Below are 23,317 nucleotides of genomic sequence, written 5' to 3'. Positions count from 1 at the left end.
TGCAGGAACAATTTAAATGATATTACAATAAAATGACTAGTCAATTTTATAAAATAACCTATATAGAAAAAATAAGAACCTCTGAGATATTGTGGTTAATAAATTGGACCATTGCTCACCACACTTCATCTTATTTTTTACTTCTGGATTCAATACTTCAGCTCCTATATCACAATTTACCCAATCTTACTAATGACTCATTGTAAGAACATAAGAACATGCCATACTGGGTCAGACCAAGGGTCCATCAAGCCCAGCATCCTGTTTCCAACAGTGGCCAATCCAGGCCATAGGAACCTGGCAAGTACCCAAAAACTAAGTCTATCCCATGTTACTGTTGCTTAATTAATAGCAGGAAATGGTCTTCTCCTCCAAGAACTTATCCAATCCTTTTTTAAAAACAGCTACACTAACTGCTCTAACCACATCCTCTGGCAGCAAATTCCAGAGTTTAATTGTGCGTTGAGTAAAAAAGAACTTTCTCCGATTAGTTTTAAATGTGCCACATGCTAACTTCATGGAATGCCCCCTAGTCTTTCTATTATCTGAAAGAGTAAATAACCGATTCACATCTACCCGTTCTAGACCTCTCATGATTTTAAACACCTCTATCATATCCCCCCTCATCCTTCTCTTCTCCAAGCTGAAAAGTCCTAACCTCATAGGGGAGCTGTTCCATTCCCTTTATCATTTTGGTCGCTCTTCTCTGTACCTTCTCCATCGCAACTACATCTTTTCTGAGATGCAGTGACCAGAATTGTACACAGTATTCAAGGTGTGGTGTCACCATGGAGCGATACAGAGGCATTATGACATTTTCCATTTTATTCACCATTCCCTTTCTAATAATTCCCAACATTCTGTTTGCTTTTTTGACTGCTGCAGCACACTGAACCGATGATTTAAATGCGTTATCCACGATGATGCCTAGATCTCTTTCTTGTGTGGTAGCATGGGTTATTTTTCCCTATATGCATCACTTTGCACTTATCCACATTAAATTTCATCTGCAATTTCAATGCCCAATTTTCCAGTCTCACAAGGTCTTCCTGCAATTTATCACAATCTGCTTGTGATTTAACTACTCTGAACAATTTTGTATCATCTGCAAATTTGATTACCTCACTCATATTTCTTTCCAGATCATTTATAAATATATTGAAAAGTATGGGTCCCAATACAGATCCCTGAGGCACTCCACTGCCCACTCCCTTCCACTGAGAAAATTTTCCATTTAATCCTACTCTGTTTCCTGTCTTTTAAAAAGTTTGTAATCCACAAAAGGACATTGCCACCTATCCCATGACTTTTTACTTTTCCTAGAAGCCTCTCATGAGGAACTTTGTCAAATGCATTCTGAAAATCCAAATACACTACCGGTTCACATTTATCTACATGTTTATTAACTCCTTAAAAAAAGTGAAGCAAATTTGTGAGGCAAGATTTGCCTTGGATAAAGCCATGCTGACTTTGTTCCATTAAACCATGTCTTTCTATATGTTCTGTGATTTTGATGTTTAGAACACTTTCCACTATTTTTCCTGGCACTGAAATCAGGCTAACTGGTCAGTAGTTTCCCAGATCGCCGCTAGAGCCCTTTTTAAATATTGGGATTACATTAGCCACCCTCCAGTCTTCAGATACAATGGATGATTTTAATGATAGGTTACAAATTTTTACTAATAGGTCTGAAATTTCATTTTTTAGTTCCTTCAGAACCCTGGGGTGTAAACCATCTGGTCCAGGTGATTTGCTACTCTTCAGTTTGTCAATCAGGCCTACCACATCTTCTAGGTTCATTGTGATTTGGTTCAGTCCATCTGAATCATTACCCATGAAAACCTTCTCTGGTATGGGTACCTCCCCAACATCCTCTTCAGTAAACACTGAAGGAAAGAAATCATTTAATCTTTCCGCGATGGCCTTATCTTCTCTAAGGGGTAGATTTTAAAAGAAGCGCGATCAGCCTACTTTTGCTTGCGCATCAGACTCAAGCAAAAGTACGCTGGATTTTAGTAGATACGTGCGGAGCCGCGCGTATCCACTAAAATCCTGGATCGGCGCGCGCAAGGCTATCGATTTTGTATAGCCTGCGCGCGCCGAGCCGCGCTGCCTCCCCCCGTTCCCTCCGAGGCCGCTCCGAAATCGGAGCGGCCTCGGAGGGAACTTTCCTTTGCCCTCCCCTCACCTTACCCTCCCTTCCCCTACCTAACCCACCCACCCGGCCCTGTCTACACCCCCCCCCTTACCTTTGTCGGGGGATTTACGCCTCCCGGAGGGAGACGTAAATCCCCGCGCGCCAGCGGGCCTGCTGCGCGCCGGGCCGCGACCTGGGGGCGGGTACGGAGGGCGCGGCCACGCCCCCGGGCCGTAGCCACGCCCCGTACCCGCCCCAAAACGCTGTCGACACGCCCCCGCAACGCCGCGCGCTCCGGCCCCGCCCCCGACACGCCCCCCTCCGAGAACCCCGGGACGTACGCGAGTCCCGGGGCTCTGCGCGCGCCGGGAGGCCTATGTAAAATAGGCTTCCCGGCGCGCAGGGCCCTGCTCGCGTAAATCCGCCCGGTTTTGGGCGGATTTACGCGAGCAGGGCTCTGAAAATCCGCCCCAAAGTGCCCCTTTAACCCCTCGATCATCTAACGGTCCAACTGACTCGCTCACAGGCTTTCTGCTTCGAATATATTTTAAAAATATTTTACTGTGAGTTTTTGCCTCTACGGCCAACTTCTTTTCAAATTCTTTCTTAGCCTGTTTTATCAATGTCTTACATTTAACTTGTCAATGCTTATGCATTATCCGATTTTCTTCTGTTGGATATGTCTTCCAATTTTTTAATGAAGATCTTTTGGCTAAAATAGCTTCTTTCACCTCTTTTAACCATGCCGGTAATCGTTTTGCCTTCTTTCCACCTTTCTTAATGTGTGGAATACATCTGGACCATGTTTCTAGGATGGTATTTTTTAAAAATGACCACGCCTCTTGCACACGTTTTACCTTTGTAGCTGCTCCTTTCAGTTTTTTTCTAACTATTTTTCTCATTTTATCACAGTTTCCCTTTTGAAAGTTTAGCACGAGAGCCGTGGATTTGCTTACTGTCCCCCTTCCAGTCATTAATTCAAATTTGATCATATTATGATCACTATTGACAAGCAGCCCCACCACCGTTACCTCACTCACCAAATCCTGTGCTCCACTGAGAGGTAGATCTTAAATTGCTCCCTTTCTTGTCGGTTCCTGAACCAATTGCTCCATAAAACTGTCATTTATTCCATCCAGGAACTTTATCTCTCTAGCATGTCCCGATGATACATTTACCCAGTCAATATTGGGGTAATTGAAATCTCCCATTATTACCGCACTACCAATTTGGTTAGCTTCCCTAATTTTTCTTGGCATTTCACTGTCCATCTCACCATCTTGACCAGGTGGTCGGTAGTATACTCCTATCACTATAGTCTTCCCCAACACACAATGGATTTCTACCTATAAAGATTCGATTGTGCATTGTGTCTTTTATTCACTCAAATCACACTCATCTGAAAGTCGTAACAACTTGCCACCATCAGCAACTGCAGCGGAAATCCATGGAGAAACAAAGCCCCAACACTGCAATGTTTCGCAAGGTATTGTTTTGGCGGTTTAGCCACCTCATTGAGACACTGAGAGAAGATGGTGTTCCTGTGAAAGGTAATGGAATGATGCATATTTTTAAATGATAGAAAGCTGTTAGTCATGATGGATTTTCACATTCTAACTGCCTACCACTGCGGAGAGAGGAAGGCCTGGATGCTGTTGGCATGGAGAGAGGAAGGAGTCCTGGAATTACCCGCTACCACAGAAATAGGAAAGCCCTGAGGGATGCAGTGCTGCCGCTGCAGAGAGAGAAAGGCCCCGAGTGTTGCTGAACTGCTGCTGCAGAGATAGGGCCCAGAACTGCCCACTGACAAGGAAGGAGGGAGGCCCAGGAGTGCTGCTGTGCCACCAATTGGGGTGGGGGGCAAATTGCTGGTAGATACTGGGTTGGAGAATTGATGTTGCTGAGGGGAGAGGAAGGGGAGATGGTGCTAGGGACATGGTGATAGGGCTGGAGGGAGCTGGGACTGGGGAAGGAATGAGAAGGGGGTCATGGTAATGTGCCGGGGGGAGAGAGGAAAAGGAGATGGTGATGGGGCTGGGGAGAAAGGATGGGTTTGGGGCTAGAGAAGGAAAGATGGGGATAGGGATGTGGCTGGGAGAAAGTGATGGAGCTAGAGAAAGGGAGATGGTGATGGGGCTGGAGAGGGAGGGGGACTACTGGTGCAGCTGCACTTTACATTTCAGCATTTGTTTGAAATATTGGTAAAACACAACAAAAAAACAATGCACCGCTCAAGACTGTATCCATACAAATCCAAAAAGACAAAAAAGACAGTCTCCAACAATAGCTCACAAAATAAATCTTATTTATTTATTCATCTATTTGTCAATAATCCAGAATTAGAATCTAGAATCTACTTATGTTAAAATGTCAGTATGGATTAATTCATTAAATGAACCAGATTCTAATTCTGGATTAGTGACAAATAGATGAATTAATAAATAAATAATGTAGTTAAGATTTCATTTGTGAGCTATTGTTGGAGATTGGGGTTTTTTGTGTTTTTGAAATATTGGCAAACCAGTTTATAACCAGTAAATGATTTTATAAGCATTACATTCTAAGGCCTGGATTCATCATTCTTTGCAGAATGATGAATCCTGCGAAAACGGGTGGCGAGGGGGCGAAGGGGGGGGGGGGGCAGGGCTGCAAAAGCCGACAGCCTTCGCACCACGGCGGTACACCGGCTGCCGGCTTTCGCACCAAATAGCGCCACCGTGAAAGGTGGTTCTATTTGGTGCGCTACTGCCGACGATAATGTTAGTAACGTTATCGCCGGCAGCAAAGCCACAGCCGACTCCGCCCCTCCCTACCCCATCTCCTCCCCTCCTCCTAATTTGCATTATATCGCATGCAAAAAGGCCCTAACGCACGCAATAAAGCTTTAGAAAATAACCCCCTAAATTAGTTAAAATTATATTTGTCCATGTGAGAAAAGGCAGATCTCTTTTTCATTCATTTACCAATCAGTGAGTAAACAACCAAAAGGGCTGAATTAGCAGAAGTTTAAAACTTGTGAGCAGTAGTTCCAATGATTAAGGTCTCTACCCTGGCTACTGCCATTCACACATCTTTCATAAACAAACACTCATACTTTTCATATTAAAAAAAAATGTAAAATTAAAAATGAATTCACCTCACTCACTATGTTTGGATCAAAAAGACTGGGTGCACTGGCTTGGATTTTCTAAAGATCGCTGTTAGGAAATTTAAATAGCAATGGAGAGAAGAGGCCTGCAGGGAAATGTGGAAGAACATTTTTTTTTAATTTATAAAATGGGAAACGCTTGGGGAATTAAGCTGAAATTACAAAAATATTGTAAGTGTCCTACATTGCCATTGCTATGATCCCCATTCTATATATTTCTAACCTTGTCAAAATTATATTATAGGCTTTTTCAATTGTTCAATTTAGTGAAAAGTACATTTCGAGGCATTTTCACAGTCACATGACCAGGCAATGAATATATGACACTGTAAAATTTGGTTTCTTGTACCACGAGGATCAAGCAATGTTGAAAGCGTGCCCTGATATAAAAAAAAGGTTGAGAGTCTCTGCTGTAGAGGAGCTACTGGAAACCAGAAAATAGATGGTGTCACTCTTGAGCAAAAGCATGCTGAAAGATAGTTTGAAGGGAGTCTGGCCTGGGGAGCCAGGTGGAAGTAATGAGAAAAATGAGTAAGGAATAGAGAAGTGCAGACAGCTGATAAGGAGGCAGGCAGAGAGAGGCAGAAGCCAAGAAGCTGCATATAGACAATGATGTGGAAGCAGCCAGTGAGGCTTGAACAGGACCAGAAGATCACTAGACCTATCATACTGGTAGGGAATTTTCATTGGAGAAGCCTGAGGTAGCCCGCTGCTAGAGGGTGCAAACTGGTCCTTGGGTCCAACAGCGAAAAGAGAAGCAGGCTCAGAGGGAAAGACCCAAGTCTTGTCTTTCATTTCATCATGAGGTAAATGTTTTATATATATATATATTTATAATTTTGCTGTCTGTACCAACAGTACTGAGCCAGAGCAACTGGCGGTCACAAGATATCTTGGATCCCTCTGTCTTTTGTTCTTTTAAGTGCAGCTTCTTTCCTGCCTTTAAAATATGTTGAACATGGGAAATGTTCCTTATTGTAAATTGCACATTAAGTAAATGAAAATGATAGCACAAATATTTAGAAGAAATGTAAGAAGACAATTTTTAGAAGCAATTTACTTGAGTAAATAGAACTTTACCTGGGGAAAAGGACTGTCTGAAAATTGCCCGCCCTTAACCCAGCTGAAAGTACACATGCCTGGGGGTTTCATGGTGCATGTACTTTTAACCATGTTAAGAGGCAGCGTCCCTGGGGGCATATTTTGAGCAGGACTGGAAATAGTATGTGTGCACTGTGATTTCACATGTACACGTGGTTTTGTCCCAGCCAAATTTAGCTGTCACAAAAAAATAAGCAGGTGGAGAGTCTGCTAGCCGGATATACCTGTGGAGTTTTCAAAGAGGAAAGTATGCAGGGACTTTGCCTCTGGGTGGGATGTTTAGAAAATTTCCCGCTAGATAAATGTGAACAACAACGCAGAACATGTCTGCCACCATCTCCCCTTACTTAAGATATGAATTTCGCAAGCATTGTTTTAAAACCCAACCAGCTAGCATTATACGGTCCTTCAATACAGAAACGTTCAGCACAGGAACTCAAGCTTACCTGTTCGGTTTTGTTCAGTCTGGTCTTGTTGTGAATGTCGGATGTAACTAGGTTGAACCCATGTCTTTCTGACAAGATTCTCAGCAGCAAGAAGACGGTTCGACTTCCACACTTTCCAACTCTGTTGTATACTACTTGGCTAGGAAAAGGGAGTATCTGGACAAAGATTGAAAGATAAGAACTATAAGCACACTGTATTCCAGTTCTCTTGTGTAAGAGGCAATTTCGAAACTGCTCACGACGATGCAAAGTCTGCGATTACTTTTCACTCATGGATTTTGCTCTGAATTTCAAAGGGTGAAGTAAAGATGTAATTTTCCCACGGGTGCAAAGCACTCATGGACTCTTACATGTGCTTTATTGTGCGCATAGAATTTTATGCAAAATAATCCTAGTGGATTTGAAAACATAATCTACACATATTTTTTTTCATCCCACTGATAACACACATCCCTTTCCTCCAAATGTGGATATAAGTAGGCACATTGTGGATTAACGTATGTGCTTTTAGCAGGATTGAGGGAAGGCAGTTTTCAGATAGCCAGTTTACCTTAGAAAAGTGATATTTATTTATCCACATAAATGGCTTTGAAAATTTCCCTCCCCAGGGTAAAAATATTATCTGAAAGAAGCATTCTTATTCTTGAGGCAGATTTATATTTTACAGGCAATGAATATATATCCCAGATCTATGGGTGAGCTCCAAAGTTTAGACACCAGAATGCATCTCCCACACACCCCCCACCCCAACCCATGGATATTCACCAGCCCTCTGATGCCCAGTAAACTATCCCTAAATCACCCTCATGCACTCATTTATCCTGACCCTTCCTGATGCATTCTCTCAACTCCCAAGGCACAGCCATCCCCAACCACCAATGCACTCACTCGCTGCTAACACATTCCAGATGCATGCAGGCCCTCAACTCCCAACTACTCCATTCACAAAGTCCATGAGTACTTTCAACCCTGGACTATAGAAATTTTCACAGGGAAGAGTTTGTGTGGGCTTTCCCTTCAAAAATCATCCAGGGGGGCAACTGGCCTGTGGACTTTATACCTGCACTTTATGCAGGCTAAATTTGACGGAGAAATAGCATGCACTTTTTTTTTTTTTTTTTTTATTACAAACCCTGCCCAAAACACATCCCTGGGAAGAAGTGAGAAAACTGCTCTCCCTGTATGTGGGTAAATATACGTGCACTTGCAATTTTACCTGCTTTGCGAAGAGGCATTCCCAGGGCTGGAGTTGGGGGATAGGATTGCACTTACATCCCTTGCAGTTTAGCAGATATGGTTTTCCTGGACTAATTTTCAAAGTGAAAGTAGGCCCATGCTTTCACTTTGAGAAACAGTAAACATTCGTGAGTAACTTGTAGAGATGTTAACTGACCCGCTAAATACACAATTAACTGAAGTAGGATTATATTTATTTAAAACTATGCATATATGCAAAGAAGTGGGATTTTCAGATGAGGAATAAATCTGCAAGTTCCAAACAGGACACCATTAGAATTGATCTGCTTTGAAAATACAACGTAAGCAATTAAATTTGGATGAATGTAGACAATAAGGCTGCTAAAAGGACAGAGTCTGTTTGTGATATCAAAGAATATAAGATTAAAGGTTGCATACTGTGAAGTTACACGATGCCTCTGATTGCATTGTTGCCCATAGTCCAGGTTAAGGGGGTCAACTCTGTTTCTCAAGAGCTACAAACAGGCCTGGTTTTCAGGATATCCACAATGAATATGCATAAGATAGATTTGCATACAAAGCTTCCATTCAATGCAAATCTATCTCATGCATATTCATTATGGGTATCCTGAAAGCTAGGCTTGTTTATAGCTCTTAAGGACTGGAGTTGGCCACCCCTGCCATAGTTCATCTTTTATTGTTTTCAAATAATGATTTTTAATCATTTTAAATAATGTCCTCTTCCTTTTTTCAAGCCTTTCTCCTGCCTCCATCGTGCTGCCTTGTTATTACCTCTTCTAATACAAGACCCTTTTACCTTCTATCCTGTTCATGGAACAAACTCCTCTGCTTGTCAGGGAAAAGATTTTGAGCCGGTCTTGAACCAGCAAGACTAGGACTAGGGGACATTTCATAAAGCTAATAGGTAGCACTTTTAAAACAAATCAGAGAAAGTATTTTTTCACTCAGCACACAATTAAACTTGGAATATTTTGCCAGAGGATGTGGTGAAAACAGCATAGCTGGGTTTAAAAAGGTTTTAGACAAGTTCCTGGAGGAAGGCATTCAGGGCAAGGAAATTTGATTATATCACCTCCTTGCTGACAGCTCTGTACTGGCTGCCAGTACAATCCAGAAAACATTTTAAAGTACTAATTTTTAACATCATCAACAACAAAAACAGCTGCTTAATAGGTGTGAATCTCCAAACACAGCAAACACTAAGATTGAAAAATAAAGGACTATTAATTGTGCCTACAATAAGACACCGAAAGTTTTCCATAAAGGGATCCAAGCTGTGGACTTCTCTATCAGAGATGTTATGCCTGTTAACTGAAAGAAAGAGATTCAAATGTGAACTGAAAACCTGGCTCTTCAAAAATGCATACGATTTAACATAACAGATGCAGAGAACTACAATATTAAAAAACATAGTCAATGTTAGAAGAATTAATGAGAAATAATGGGTGATATAAAATGTCCTAAGACAACGCTAATGTTTTAAGTGTTTTGTTGACCTATAATATGAATGCCACTTTTGTAAACCATTGTGATCTTCTTTTCGAACAACGGTATATAAAATGCTTAAATAAAATTAAAAAATATTTAGCCACGTAGACTTGGGAAAGTGACTGCTTATCCCTGGTTATGAGCAAGCAGTATTAGACCTATTCTTTGGGATCCTACTGGGCATTTGTGACCTGGATTGGCCACTGTTGCAAACAGGATACTGGGCTTGATGGACTTTTGGTCTGACCCAATATGGCATATCTTATGTTTTTAAGTCTCCCCCCCCCCCCCCCCCCACTCCTGGAAATGTAAAGACCCAATAGCCTCAGGCCTCTGCTTACTTTGCAAATGGACCTCCTGGAATTTTCACAAGGAAAAAGGATCCAGTTTTCCTTCTGCTGGCTGTAAAATTTAAAATAATGACACAGACACACTGAACTGGATGCCAAAGCATTTGGGGAGGTCCATTGGCACACATTAATGGGGGGACCACCAGTAGGAAAAGTATACCTCTTGAGGTTTAGTCAACGCAGGCCACTTAATGCATGAAAATTAACATGGTAGATTTTGGCAGAAAAAAAACACAGCCCATCCAGTCTACCCACTTATTTCTGTCAACATTGTTAAGGATATATCTCAGCTGCCAGCCATACAATGTGACCACTTGTAGGATATCTGTCCTTATCCAAGACAGTTTAGGTCATCTTCCTCATTTATACCCTCCTTCCCAGGTAAAGGATCAAGTAAGATCCCTTCTTTAGTTGACCCCAATACTCCTCTCTTCCCATATTAAACTTCTTAGGTATTAAAACTGTATGCAGGATCTACTGTTAAAAAGTGTAACACAATAAATTTTTTGTTTTAATGGACTCATTTGAATGTGCTGTAAGCGTAAGGCATACGCAAACAAAGCAGCTGAACAGGGGCATTAGCTGACACTTGTTATGCGAGCCATCCTCGGCAGACCCGCAGCACGGCCCCCTCACCTTCCTACAGTGACTCCAGCTCCTAGTCCCTCCTCGCTGGCGGTGGTGGGCCGTCAGCTCCATCCTCGGGCCTCCCCCGGTGCTTCCGGCTCTGCCACAGTCCCCGGCGTTCCCGATCTTGCTTCCACTTCTCTTCGGTCCTCTCCACGTGGCCCGCGGAGAGATGCTACTACTCGTGCCGTACCCCTCCCTAGGCGCGCGCGCACCATTGATTCTTAAGTAGGGACCACGGCAGGAACCTAGCCGCGGCCCCGCATGATGACATCAACCTAACTACAGTATTTAAGCTCAGGCTCTGCTCCCTAGCATTGCCTTTGCAACAGGTTTCCTCACTGGTCGAGTACTCGTTGCTTCCTAGAGATTCATCTCATCCCTGCGTTCCTGTTCCTCATGTTCCTGGTTCCTGTCTCTTCGTTCCTACCCTGCTTATGCATCGGACTGACTACACGGACTTTGACTTTGCTTTGCCTGACTTTGCCTTTGATCATCTCCAGACCCAGACCGACTCTTCGTCTGACTACGCATTGCCTATCTCCAGACCCAGACCTCTGCTTCATCCGACTACGCATTGCCTATCTCCAGACCCAGACCTCTGCTTCGTCCGACTACGAATTGCCTATCTCCAGACCCAGACCTCTGCTTCGTCCGACTACGCCTTTGGCCATCTCTGTGATCAGACCTCAGCCTTGCTTGCCACTGCCTTCGGATTGCCGCCAGCCCAGACTCTAGCCTACCTTTCGACGCCTCTTCAACTTACTCCCCGGACGTGGTTTCTTCAGGTTTCGGCCTGCTTTTGCTCGAGCGCGCTCTGTCTGTCTTTGTTCCATTGGCGACCGAGTTTCCAGGACATTATCCAGTCCGGGGAAAGATGGTTACCATCTCTCACCTGCTGTCTCTGGGCTGAACCAACTCCTACTGCAACTACATACAGAAGCCGACATAAGTCCTTCCAGCCCTGGCACCCAAAGGCTCAACCCGCGGGGAACAAGGGCTGGTATAGGTGAAGCTCCAATGGCCTCTGTCTTTCAGCCCACTCTGCCTGCTGACGATGAGGACCCGTAGGTCCTTATCTACAGGTTGTGTCAACCCCACCTTGGCCCAAGGGTCCACCTCCGATGCAACTACACTCTCATTAACACATGTTAAGCACATACATTAACATTAATTCTTTTTAGTAAATAGACTCCTTGGTGTGCTACTGAGGTTTCTGATTATCGATGCACAGCATACTGTCATGACCATCGGCCATGGCCACCCGCGGTCGACCCAACTCATGTCATGTTGTGCCTGGCCCTCCACTCCGGGTGAACTCGCAGCTGTGGCCAGCTGCTACCGCCGCATTCCTTCTGGATGCCGCCAACCAACGCTCTGACTCTGGGCTTCCTTAGGCGCATACACGCGTGCCATCCATCCTCCCTTTAAAGGTCCAATGGCAGGAATTCCAGGGGTGTCCCCTGCTGATGACATCACAAGCCTGAGATACTTAAGCACCTCCTTTGGCCTATGCTAACCAACTTGGCAACGAGTTCCCTGAGCTCCTCTGGTGCTTGTTACTGCTCTTTGGACCTGTGGTTCCTGCCTTGGATTTCTACTCTCTGATGGTGGACTCTGGCTCTGGGTACCTGCTCCTCGGGGGCCCGCTCTGCACTTCCATTACTGGAACTCTGTCTCCGCGCTTCTCCACTCCTCAGGGTAGCCGCTGCACTACCTTGCCAGAGGTCCTGCCTCTATGCTTCCCTGCTCCTCGGGGTAGCCTCAGCGCTACCTTGCCAGAGATCCTGTCTCTACACTTCCCCGCTGCTCAGGGGAGCCTCAGCATTACTACACCAGAGATCCTGGCTCTATGCTTCCCCACTCCTCGGGGTAGTCTCAGTGTCACTACACCAGAGATCCTGTCTCTACGCTTCCCTGCTCCTCGGGGTAGTCTCAGTGCCTTTAAACCAGTGACCCTGTCTCCACGCTTCTCCGCTCCTCGGGGCAGCCTCAGGGTTACCACCTCAGGGGTCCTGTCTCCCGCACTCCCTGTTCCTTGTGGCCTGCCCTGTGTGCTTCTGCATTGAAGATCCTTCCTCTGGGATATCCTTTCTCCAGACCTGCCCAGCACTGTGATATCATTGAACTCTCAGTCCCCGCTCCTCGGGGCACCCCGAGGTACTGCTGCTGTGCAGGCGCCTGCAATCACATGGCTGTGATGCAGATAGTTCTTCTACACCTCCTCTCTCCGGAGCCACAGCCGAGGTCCTGTTGCCTGTGTTTCCAGTCAACCTCACCTCCTGACGGTGGAAACCTGTGGGGGCCCAACCTCTCAGATAGCATCAACTCCCACCTCGGGCCAAGAGTCCACAAAACCGACAAAACCTAACACATACTTAACCCGAGCTCTAGTCTTCCTCCATAAACATAGCCATGACTTCAAATGCTTTGCAGTAATAAAATTAAAAAGTTGATCAAGACTGCAAAGTTGAGCAGGAGGAGTGGATTGGCAAGACTGGATGAGCCATATGGTCTTTATCTGCATATGTATCAAGAGCCAGATGAATGTATTTTCGTTTCTTTTGGATATTTTTCTCTTTATTTTTTTCTATGCAGCTTTTCCTTTCTTTCTCTATTACTTTTCTCTGCTCTTCTCCTCACTCCAGGATCACCCCCACCCTTCTTCTAGGAATGCTCACCTACTGCCATCTCCCTCCCAGTATTCTCCTACTTTGTGACCCAACAACAGACCCCCTCCCAAGCAGCAGCCACCATGACTTTCTCTTCCCAGCTATAATTTCCTCTTGCTGGCCCTGCCAGCAGCATTCACTGCAACTTCCTCTCTCTGGCTCAGGCCCTACCTGCATCTCTTCCATCAGGTGGCAGGTAGCATATTTAGGGGCCTGGGGTTTTTCCAGTCATCAATAAATACACACATGAATACCCACTCAATCCCTCTACAAGGTCACTCCTGCTATTACATTTTAGTCAGAAGAAAGATTTAGTTGAATTATCAGCCATATCAATGGTCATTTGCAGGGTTTTCACTGTCATAAAAATACTAGCCTGCTTTCTGAAAGAAGCATTAGAATTGTTTTCTTAGTAAATGGAATTTTCTGCTAATTGCTGGAAAATTGTTCCATTCCTAGAGACCCATGAACTATTGCAGCTGTTCAAGAGAAGAAAGAAGTCATACATCACCTGGCAGAGTAGCAAAATGGCTTTTACTTTTGTCAACAAGAAAATTAAATGAAATAACATTGGCATAACACTGGCTATTAGACTGTAAATCTTTTAAGTAACAAATATCCGGCTGTAATTTATAACGTCTTTTCATTGTCAAGCCCTTATGCTCATTAATCATCCTGGTACAACAGTGGTAAGAAAAAGGCCAGGGAGAAGGATGGCCGATGAGTCCAACACACACAGATCAGAAATGAATAGTCAAAGCAAGCTGGCATTCTCAGTACATGAGAAATATCCAAATAGTTCCAGGCCAAAGCAAAAAAAAATACCATTCGGAGCTAGAACAAGGTCAGCTGGGGAAAATCAGTCCAAAAGAATCAATAGGAAGGCTGGAAGGCAAGGACTGAGCAGGAACAAACAGGTATGAGCTGGAAAGAAGCCATTAAAACAAGAACAGAACTGCTGACCTGGAAGTCATGCTAACTTGAACAATCAGAGCTGATTTTTAAAGAACAGATTAATATGGTAGTAGGAGCAGCTCTAAAGCAGGTTCAGAATGTCATAATGACTAGACAGCTCATTCAGGATGCCTATGAGCTGGGCGTCAACGAGTAGATGGTTCAAATCAGATTATTCCTAAGCAGCAGTAATAACAAAAGCTCAAAGTCTAATAATGTCCTGTCCTTTCCTATATACCCATTGTCCCTTCACTGCATTCCCTCTTTGGCTATACCACTTCACACCATGACGCACACAGATTCCAAACCTGAAAGGGCAAACAGGGAACTAGTTCTATCCATTTTTCTCAGGAAGAGAGAGGCATTTAAGGTAAGGCATAAGCTGGAGGAGATACCCTGGACTGAGGAAGAAGATATTTATAGATGGTGTGGGAGTGGTGGAGCAGCCTACTGGTTAGAGCAGCAGGCTAAGAATCAGGAAAGCCACGGTTCAAATCCTCCTTCTCTGATAAATGCTACTTTGAGACTTCAGGCAAGTCACTTCACCCTACCTTTCCTCAGGGACAGCTTAGGTGAGTATCCCACAAGCCAGACCCAGCTCATTTGGCCAATTTTTCCTTGATTCAGCTCACAGAGGTTTTTTTTTTTGTTTGTTTTTTTAAATTAACCTACAGCTATCGGGGACAATAGGCACCAGGACCGTGTCATTGATTGATGCAGCCAGCAGGAAGGGCAGGCCCCATCAACAGCAGAAGAGGAGCCAAGACCTGCACCATTTTCACAGGCCACAAGCAGGAAGTATAGTCCCCACCAGTGGCAGAAGAAGTACTGGAACCCGTACCACTGAGGCAGGCTGCTGGTGAAGAGACCAGGCCGTGCCAGCAGCAGAAGAGGAGCCGGGGCCCGCGCCACTGTTGGGGGGGGCCACCAGCAGGGAGGCCAGGACCCGGCAGCAGCATTAGACTCCTGGACTGAACAAAAGCACTGGCAGGGAGGCCAAGCCCCACCAGTGTGAAAGAGAGTAGGTGTGTGAAGGAAAGGATGGGAGGGAAAAAAGTTGATAGTATTGTTATTTTTTTGGTTTGTTTTACAAATTTTAAAGCCTATGCAGCTTGAATACTTTAAGATTGATATTTAAAGACTGGCTAAATTTTGAAGTTACCGGATAAAAGCTAAGATCTGACTATTCCCCCTGCCAAACAGATAAATTTTGTGCATATAACTCATTGTGTATACACAGTTTGGGGATGGAGGCATTCGGGGCAGGGTTACATTTTAGCCAGTGCATACAGATTTGAGTGTTATCCGGCTAAATTTATGCACATAAGTTTGGTCAGAAAAACACTTGTTCTAAAGTTATCCAGATATATATACAGTGGCTGATTTATCTGGGTAAGTCCTGCTGATTATCTAGATAAAGTTACAATCATAACATAACCTGCATGGGGGATTCAAGACAGCAGCACGGCAGTGAGTCACCGAGTCTCCCCGGTGAGCCTGGATGGTAGAGCATCCCCTGGCCTAAAAGGAGTGCATTAGCCCTCTGCAACTGGTCCTGAACCTTCCAATAGCAATCTGTGCCACCACCCTGTCTGATGATGCAGACTGAAAAACGCCAATGGGAGGAAGGCAGAAGAGTGGAAGCGCTAAACCTGGTGAGGAATGGCAAGTTATGGCAGTGGGAAATGTTGGCATTGGAATGGCTGCTGACCCGCAGACTAAGCTGGAGGCTGAAATTAGTGGAAATTGGATAGTGTTCTATGCCTATGGTAAAAAGGTTTAGCAGTATTAGAATACGTGGGGTACTCCAGAAGCAGCTTCCTCCCTCCCAGCCTGGAACATACATGTGTGGGCTGTGCTGCCTGGCTCAGGCTGTGTTGAGTGGGCACCTGATTGACTCAGCTGGGACTAGGAGAATTTAATTTAGTTTATTAAAAATGTGTATACCGCATACATCTTAGAAATTTTGGAGCAGTTCACAATAAGAACATGCATAAAATAATCCTGACAAATAAATTAAAATGCAGTGGGCAGACAAACTATAATCACAGCTAATTAAGGCCTGGATTTTCTAAAATCGCAGGGCTTTGTGAATCGCGCGGTAATGGGGGGTGGGGGGGGGGCGAATCGGGGGGGAGGGCAGGCCTGCGAATGCCGGCAGCGATCGCACCACCGCGGTGTTATTGCTGCCAGCTTTCGCACCCAATAGCGCCATCGTGAAAGGTGGTGCTATTCGGCGCTCTACTTGCAGTGATAAGGGGGTCTTACCTTATCGCCGCCAGCGAAGTTTCCGCAGCGTCAGCCCCGACTCCTCCTCTTCTGGTGCCGACGCCGACCTGATTCCGCCCCGATCTAGCTATAGCACACGAAAAGCCCCTTTTTGCGTGCGATAGGGTTAGAAAATAACCCCCTAAATGTCATACGTTAAAAGCCTTCTTGTATAGATGGGTTTTTAGTACCTTTTTAAAAGATTGTATGCAAGGCTCAGTTCTGACTTCATCAGAACTGAGCCTTGCGTAGGAGGTAGGAAATTCCAAAATATGGGTCCTGCTGCAGAGAAAGCCTGATCCCAGAAGATATTCAGATGAGCCAGTCTTACTGATGGAGTTTTAAGTAGGTTCTTTTTGAGCAGATTGTAAGGACCTGTGAGAGCGATAAAATCTTAAGGTAGAGCTCACCCAGCTAAGATAGTCTAAATTTAGCAGACTGAAAGTAATCACAGGATACGCTGTTTAATGGGGAGCCAATAAAGACTAGCCAGTAGGCGAGTGATATGATTTCTCCTTCTCAGCCAGAGAGAATTAGTGCTTCTGAGTTCTGGGCTAATTATAATGGGCATATAGCAGTGTAAAGAAAGCCTGATGCAAAGGGCATAACAATAATCCAGGCTCTTGAGTACCAAGGGCTGTAGGAGTGTACGAAAATCATAAGGGTCCAGTAGAGGTCGAAGTTTCATAACCAGCTAGAGTTTAAAAAAAGGAGGCCTTGACAACTGTAGTACGAGGGAGCGTTCATGGTCAAGGGTCACCCCAAGATTCCCAACCTATCGGTTAACAGGGATTTTGTGATTATTGAAATGAAAATGTGAGGGTAAATTATTATTCAATGAGAACTTACTAATAATGAACATTTCAGTTTTGTTAGTTTGTTATGCAACAACCATTTATTTATTTATTTATTGATCATTTTAGTATACCGACCTTCCTCACAAGATATCAGATCGGTTAACAGCACAACAAATAGTTATCGATACCTACAATTATAATACAATACAGTAAAATACTCTTAAAATTATGAATAAAATATAAAAGAATAAACAAATAAAATTAATCCTAAAATTAATAGCTCAATCCACATTACTCCTTTCTATGTATTGTTTCATCACCTAATTCTATCATTACATATCATTATTTCCACCCATATACCCAACTCTCAAAATGTACCCTATTTTTTTTTTCATACCCCCATAATTAATGTCTTACAGCCCGATACTGTAAAACCGCGGGAGAGCGGACGAACGCCCGCTCTCCCGGCGCACGCACCGGCCCTTCGCCGGTGCGAGCTATCCAGTATGCTCCAGCATGCAAATTAGGCGACGCGGTGCAAACGAGGGAAAGGAGGCGCTAGAGACACTAGCGCGTCCCTAGCGCCTCTTTTTGGCCTGGAGCGGCGGCTGTCAGCGGGTTTGACAGCCGACGCTCAATTTTGCCGGCGTCGGTTCTCGAGCCCGCTGACAGCCACGGGCTCGGAAACCGGACGCCGGCAAAATTGAGCGTCCGGTTTTCGGCCCGACAGCTGCGGGCCGAATTCAAATTTTTATTTTTTTTTTATTTACTTTTTTTTACTTTTGGGGACCTCCGACTTAATATCGCTATGATATTAAGTCGGAGGGTGCACAGAAAAGCAGTTTTTACTGTGCTTTTCTGTGCACTTTCCTGGCGCCGGAAGAAATTAGCGCCGACCTTGGCTTGGCTGCACATTTTACTTACTGGATCCCGCGCGCATACCTAATAGTTCTAGTACCTTGTTATTTGTAACTGCTTCCTCCTCACTAATAGGTTACTCATTTGTTCTTTGTACACCCCTGTTCTATGTAAACCGGCATGATGTGATTGTATCATGAATGCCGGTATATAAAAATTTTAAATAAATAAATAAATAGGGCCATCAACATGCATTTGCATGTTGAGGGCGCTATTAGGTGCCGCGGGTGGGCCGCGTGTTTTCCTCCCCTTACTGAATAAGGGGTAAGGGAAAACACGCCTCCAGAGCAGGCTGACAGTGCGCTCCGACAGAGCACACTTTACTGTATCGACCTGTTAGAGCCTCTCTCTAGTGTAGCTAATACTGAAATGAAATAGGCGTCTTAATGATCTATACTCATAATTAACTGCTAACTTCCTTTATTTCATTAAACGCCTGTTCAAATAACCATGTCTTTATGAGTTTTTTAAACTTCTGGATGCAAGGTTCTGATCTAATATCCAACGGTAGTGCATTTATCTACGTATTGCAAACAGAGGAAGACATGACTGAATGTTTCAGTCCACAACTGCGAGGAGGGGATGCATAGATTCTATAATTAATGCCAAGCGTACTAAGAAGGCAGGGGAAGCCCATGGTTAACAGTTCTTCATTGACCCCCTCCAGGTATGTGACAATTGCAACTGCCTGGACCCCGATGACAGTGTCTCTGGTGGTGCATGGCACAACTTTTTTTTTTTTTTTAAATTCATTGGTGCACGTGCACCTCTGGGTACTACGGATGCTATGCATATTCCTGGAGGCTGTTGGAGAAGGACTAGCCAAGCTAATGAGCAGTCCTGCTTTTTGATCCCTACAGATTTTCCATTCAGCTGCGTCTGTCTACAAATACTATGCACTTTAAACTTCAAAAGTCTAAAAATCTTTCTAGTCTGGCAGAACAGAAAACTTAACTCCACAATTACCAAGGACATAATCTTCTGGCTCGGTCAACTGAGCAGCTAAGAGAAATTATACATTCTGGAAACCAAAGTGCTCACTAGTCACTACAGAAATTCCTTCTCCTGAGACTACAAAAGATAGATCTCAATGAAAATGCACTTACAATTAAATTCTACATATTTTCCAAAAGATTACAAAAAAAAACCCCAATATACTAAATGAGGAAAAAAATTGCATTGGCATCCATATATGCTCCAAATCAAGATTAAGAAGGTTTTTTTTTTATTTTATTTTTTTTAGCATGGTCTTGCCTATATTAGCTGATACTGCAGAGTAACATTTAGCAGGAGATTGTAAGTACAGTGATCCACCCATATGTGGACTTTTTAAAACAGGAGTAAATCATATAAGGGTGCAATAATGGCACTTAAAGAATTAGACCTAATCGATTCAGGAAAGGTTAGTAATCCTAAAGCTACTCATTTTTCCTTTAACTCAAATCCACACAATATATACTCACATACAACTTTTATTTGGATCCAGGGGGAAGACAGAGGAAAATAGGTTAATGTGCATGGTGAATCAGATCATTCATGTGCCACTGTGGCCAGAGCTCAGAGGGTTCCAAGAAACTGAATGTTAAAAAAGAAGTTAGTCCCTAATATTGACAGTCTGAAATCCTCATATCTTTGCCCAACCTTCTTAGAAAATTGGAGCTCTATGGTAAGATGCTAGAAATTAAAAATAAATTGTTATAAGTCAGAAGCACTAAACATTCAATTACCCAAGCAGCAATCAAGATCTATTAAATTAAAATCTTTCCCTTTTGATGAGGTGACAGATACTTAAAATATTTGTGGATTTAACATTCTTAATAGCCTTAATTTGTATAATGTCAGTTACCCTGAACTATTGGGTTCTCTCTTTCTTAAAGGCCGATGCAGAAAGGTGTATTCAGCCGAACGCACCTTTCTGCGAGTACTTCAATGCGCAAGGAGTTCTGCACGCAGAAAACATGGGTTTCCAAATAGGCAATACTGACACCCCCACCCCGAGGCAATGGACTGTATCTGGCCAGTGCGCCTTTTTAAATGCTGGAAAGTTAAACCCTGGTTAGAGCTGGAGTTAAATTTCCAGTTCTATGAAAAAAAGATTTTAAAAGTTTTAAAAACTCTAGGTAAGTGCCAGCTGCTGCCACCACTTACCTGAAAACATCTGACTTATCCAGGTAAATGGTGGTGACCCGTAGCAGATAGCGGTACAAGTAATGGTTTATGTGTCTATCTGGTGGCTGCTTCCTACTGCCAGATAGACGGATAACTCCGAATTTATGCGGGAAGTGGCAGCGGCGGCTGCAGCCACTCATCTGGATAGCCTGTCAGGGATGCCTCCACTCCATTCCCTAGTTAAAATGTGTGTTTGACCTGTGCTGAGCGCACAATTTACAGATTTTATGCGTTTTTTTAACTCGCGATTGGGAGTTAAAAAAATAATAATCTTGGCATTTTATTAGCATCAAGATTAGTGCATTGGCCTGTGTACATAGGTGTCCCACAACAACCCCTCTATTTCCCATAATTAGTGCAGAACACTGCCGCCCAGATGCTATCTGGGTGCAACTACAGAAAGCACGTTAGCCCAATCCTCTGGGATCTCCACTGGCTTTCAATCCCCTATCTAGACCGATCCAAAGCCTTCAAATCACAGAACAAACTAGGCCCTACCTATCTAAACGACTGCCTGTCCCCCACAAACCCACCCGTAGGCTGAGATTCAAAATAGAGGCTCTTCTACAACTCCCTGCTCCTAAAGACTCCAGGCTTGTTTTTCTCCCCAGGCTCTGAATTCTCTCAGACATGCAACTAACATACTGTCATTCTGCCACATGGTTAAAACCTGTCTTTTTAACCCAAGCCTACTCTCACAATCCCTACTGTCAGCATCACTGACCCTAATGCACTGCATATGTACTCGCGTGCTACATAACTGTTGACAGTATAACCTGCATCACACTGTACTGTATAGTATACTGTATCATGTATAACTGTACTGTGTTTCATGCAAATGTAAACCACCTGATAACCCTGTACCAAGTTGCCGCGACCGGGACCTTACCTTCTGTGTCGGGCTCCGGTTCGGGGGGCGCCGTGGTGGGCACCGGGTTCCGGTCTTGATTCCGGGCGGCTGCTGCGTGGCGCTGGCGGGCCGGCAGGATACATCTTCGGCGGCATCTCCACGACGGAGACGCAGTCACCTCGCTGAATTAGCCCTGCCTCCCTTTCTGAAGTCAGATGCCGGCAAATACTTAAGGCTGTGTCTGCCTCAGCTTACTGCCTTGCAACAAGTTTGCTTATCGTTATAGTGTGCCTCTGGAGTTCCTGCTTGTAATTGTTCCAGTTGCCTGCTTCAGTTCCAGCCTTGATCCCGGTTCCTGTTCCAGTTGCCTGCTTCAGTTCCAGTCCTGGTTCGTGTCCGCCTTCGGTGCCAGCCTTGGTCCTGTTCCAGACTTGCCTGCCTTGACCTCGGATCTTCTCATCGGATTCTCCTCTCGCCTAAGTCCCAGCAGCCCGGCTCCTACAGGCTCCTCCTGGGGGAGCACGGGCTTCCAGGGTGAAGATCCTTCTCTTCAATCCATCCAGTATCTGCCTCCTGGCCTGTTCCGCTAGTCCGGAGACTATTTCCATCTTCTCCGTCAGGCCGGCCTAAGAGTCCACTAAACCGCTTTAACACCAAGTAGAATGTTAGGGTAATTAAATCCTTGTAATGAAGAAACAATTTATCAACCTTTTAGTTAAGGGTAGTTTGTGATTGATACCAGCCAGTCTAGTCAGAGAATATGGATACAGTTGGAACATGCATGCTTTTCTGCACAGAGAAGATAGTAGTGTTTGAATGCCTACAGTAAGGAAATAAGAGCTATTAAGAAAGGGTTGAACCTATTTGTAGATTTAATTTTTAAGGTGTTGGACGCCATATCATCTGGTCGTGATTTTAAAGAGGTATCATCTCCATTATTACCCAGAGTAAATAATCCCCTTTTCCTACCAGGGATGGACTCCATAACTTCAAAAGGTGGTAGGACAAAGGGACTTTAAAAATTGGGAATGTTTATAAGGACAATGCTCTTTAAAATGTCTGATTTATTAGTTAGGGAATATAGTTTAGATGAGGGAAACAGATTTGCCTACTTACAGATCAAAGCAGCATAACACATAGTGATATGTTTGACAATATTTTATGGCAGCAGAAAAAAGTCAAAAGTTTAATTTCTGGCATATATCCAGTCCTCTTAGATATTGTTTTTGGAAGTCCCTATTACTGCAAGAAGTGAAAAACAGATTGTAATACACTACTGTTAGAAGAGGTCTGGTGTAATATATCGGCCAAAGCTAAGAAAGCCGTTACAGCGACAATTATAAATGAAGAGGGTTATAAAATGACATTGAAGAGCTGACTGGCAAGAATCCAGAAAGGTGGGGTCCAATTTGTCTAGAGGAAACTATGGACAGACAGGAAGCTACATTTACGTGGTCTGAATATCCTGAAACACTTGAGAAAATAATTAGAGACAACATTAAACAAATAACATTTGTGGAACTGTTAATAACTCTGGAGGTTTTTCTGCTAGAAATGCTGGTTAAAGGGCTTTACATGTTAGGTAATAAAACTGTTGACATTTATTTTGGCTGTAGCCACACTTGTAATTTCAGCTAAGTGGAAAAATGAATTGATAGTGTTGAAGACTGGTATGTAAAATTATGGGACACTCCTTCAGAGAAGTTAACATGAGCTACAACTGATAAAAGTTATACATATTATTGGGATATGTGGAAATCCTTTTTGGATTATATAAAAGGGCAGAGAAGAAGTTAAAAGGACTAAGAGCTCACTATTCAAAGGGTTCATCCTGTTAACTTTTGGAGGTAGCCAGAGAAACCCCAAAGTTTGAACATCCTCCCCCCTCCCCTTGGCAAATCATTGCCTGCACAAAATGTACCCGGTTACAGAGGCGGTGCTGGAGGCATTACCGGTGCACGGTTTCAGTTCAGCCGGGTACATACCCATTATCTGGATAACTTACCTGCGCAGAGAGGCTTGGAATCTGATTTTGATAGATTTTGAAGGAACATTACCCAAATGCAGAGCCGCCATGAGGAAGCAATTTTTAAGTGGGAGATATTCAGCCCATGGCACCACACACACACACACACACCACAACTCTTTCCCCACCTCTTCCTCTACGTCCAATA

The 23,317-nt window shown here is 44.0% G+C and overlaps 1 protein-coding gene across 1 annotated transcript in view; it reads right to left on the bottom strand.

The window, feature by feature from the left end:
• Positions 1 to 23,317, bottom strand: part of UST (uronyl 2-sulfotransferase) — a 615,337-nt gene that overhangs the window by 242,052 nt on the left and 349,968 nt on the right. The window contains exon 3 of the mRNA XM_029594058.1: positions 6,833 to 6,988. Coding sequence (XP_029449918.1) covers positions 6,833 to 6,988 — 156 coding nt within the window. The remainder of the gene's footprint in view (positions 1 to 6,832; positions 6,989 to 23,317) is intronic.

The sequence above is a fragment of the Rhinatrema bivittatum genome, chromosome 3, assembly GCF_901001135.1.
Source record: "Rhinatrema bivittatum chromosome 3, aRhiBiv1.1, whole genome shotgun sequence".
Lineage (NCBI taxonomy): Eukaryota > Metazoa > Chordata > Amphibia > Gymnophiona > Rhinatrematidae > Rhinatrema > Rhinatrema bivittatum.
Note: the sequence above shows the minus strand (reverse complement) of the source record. Positions and strands in the feature narration are given on the sequence as shown.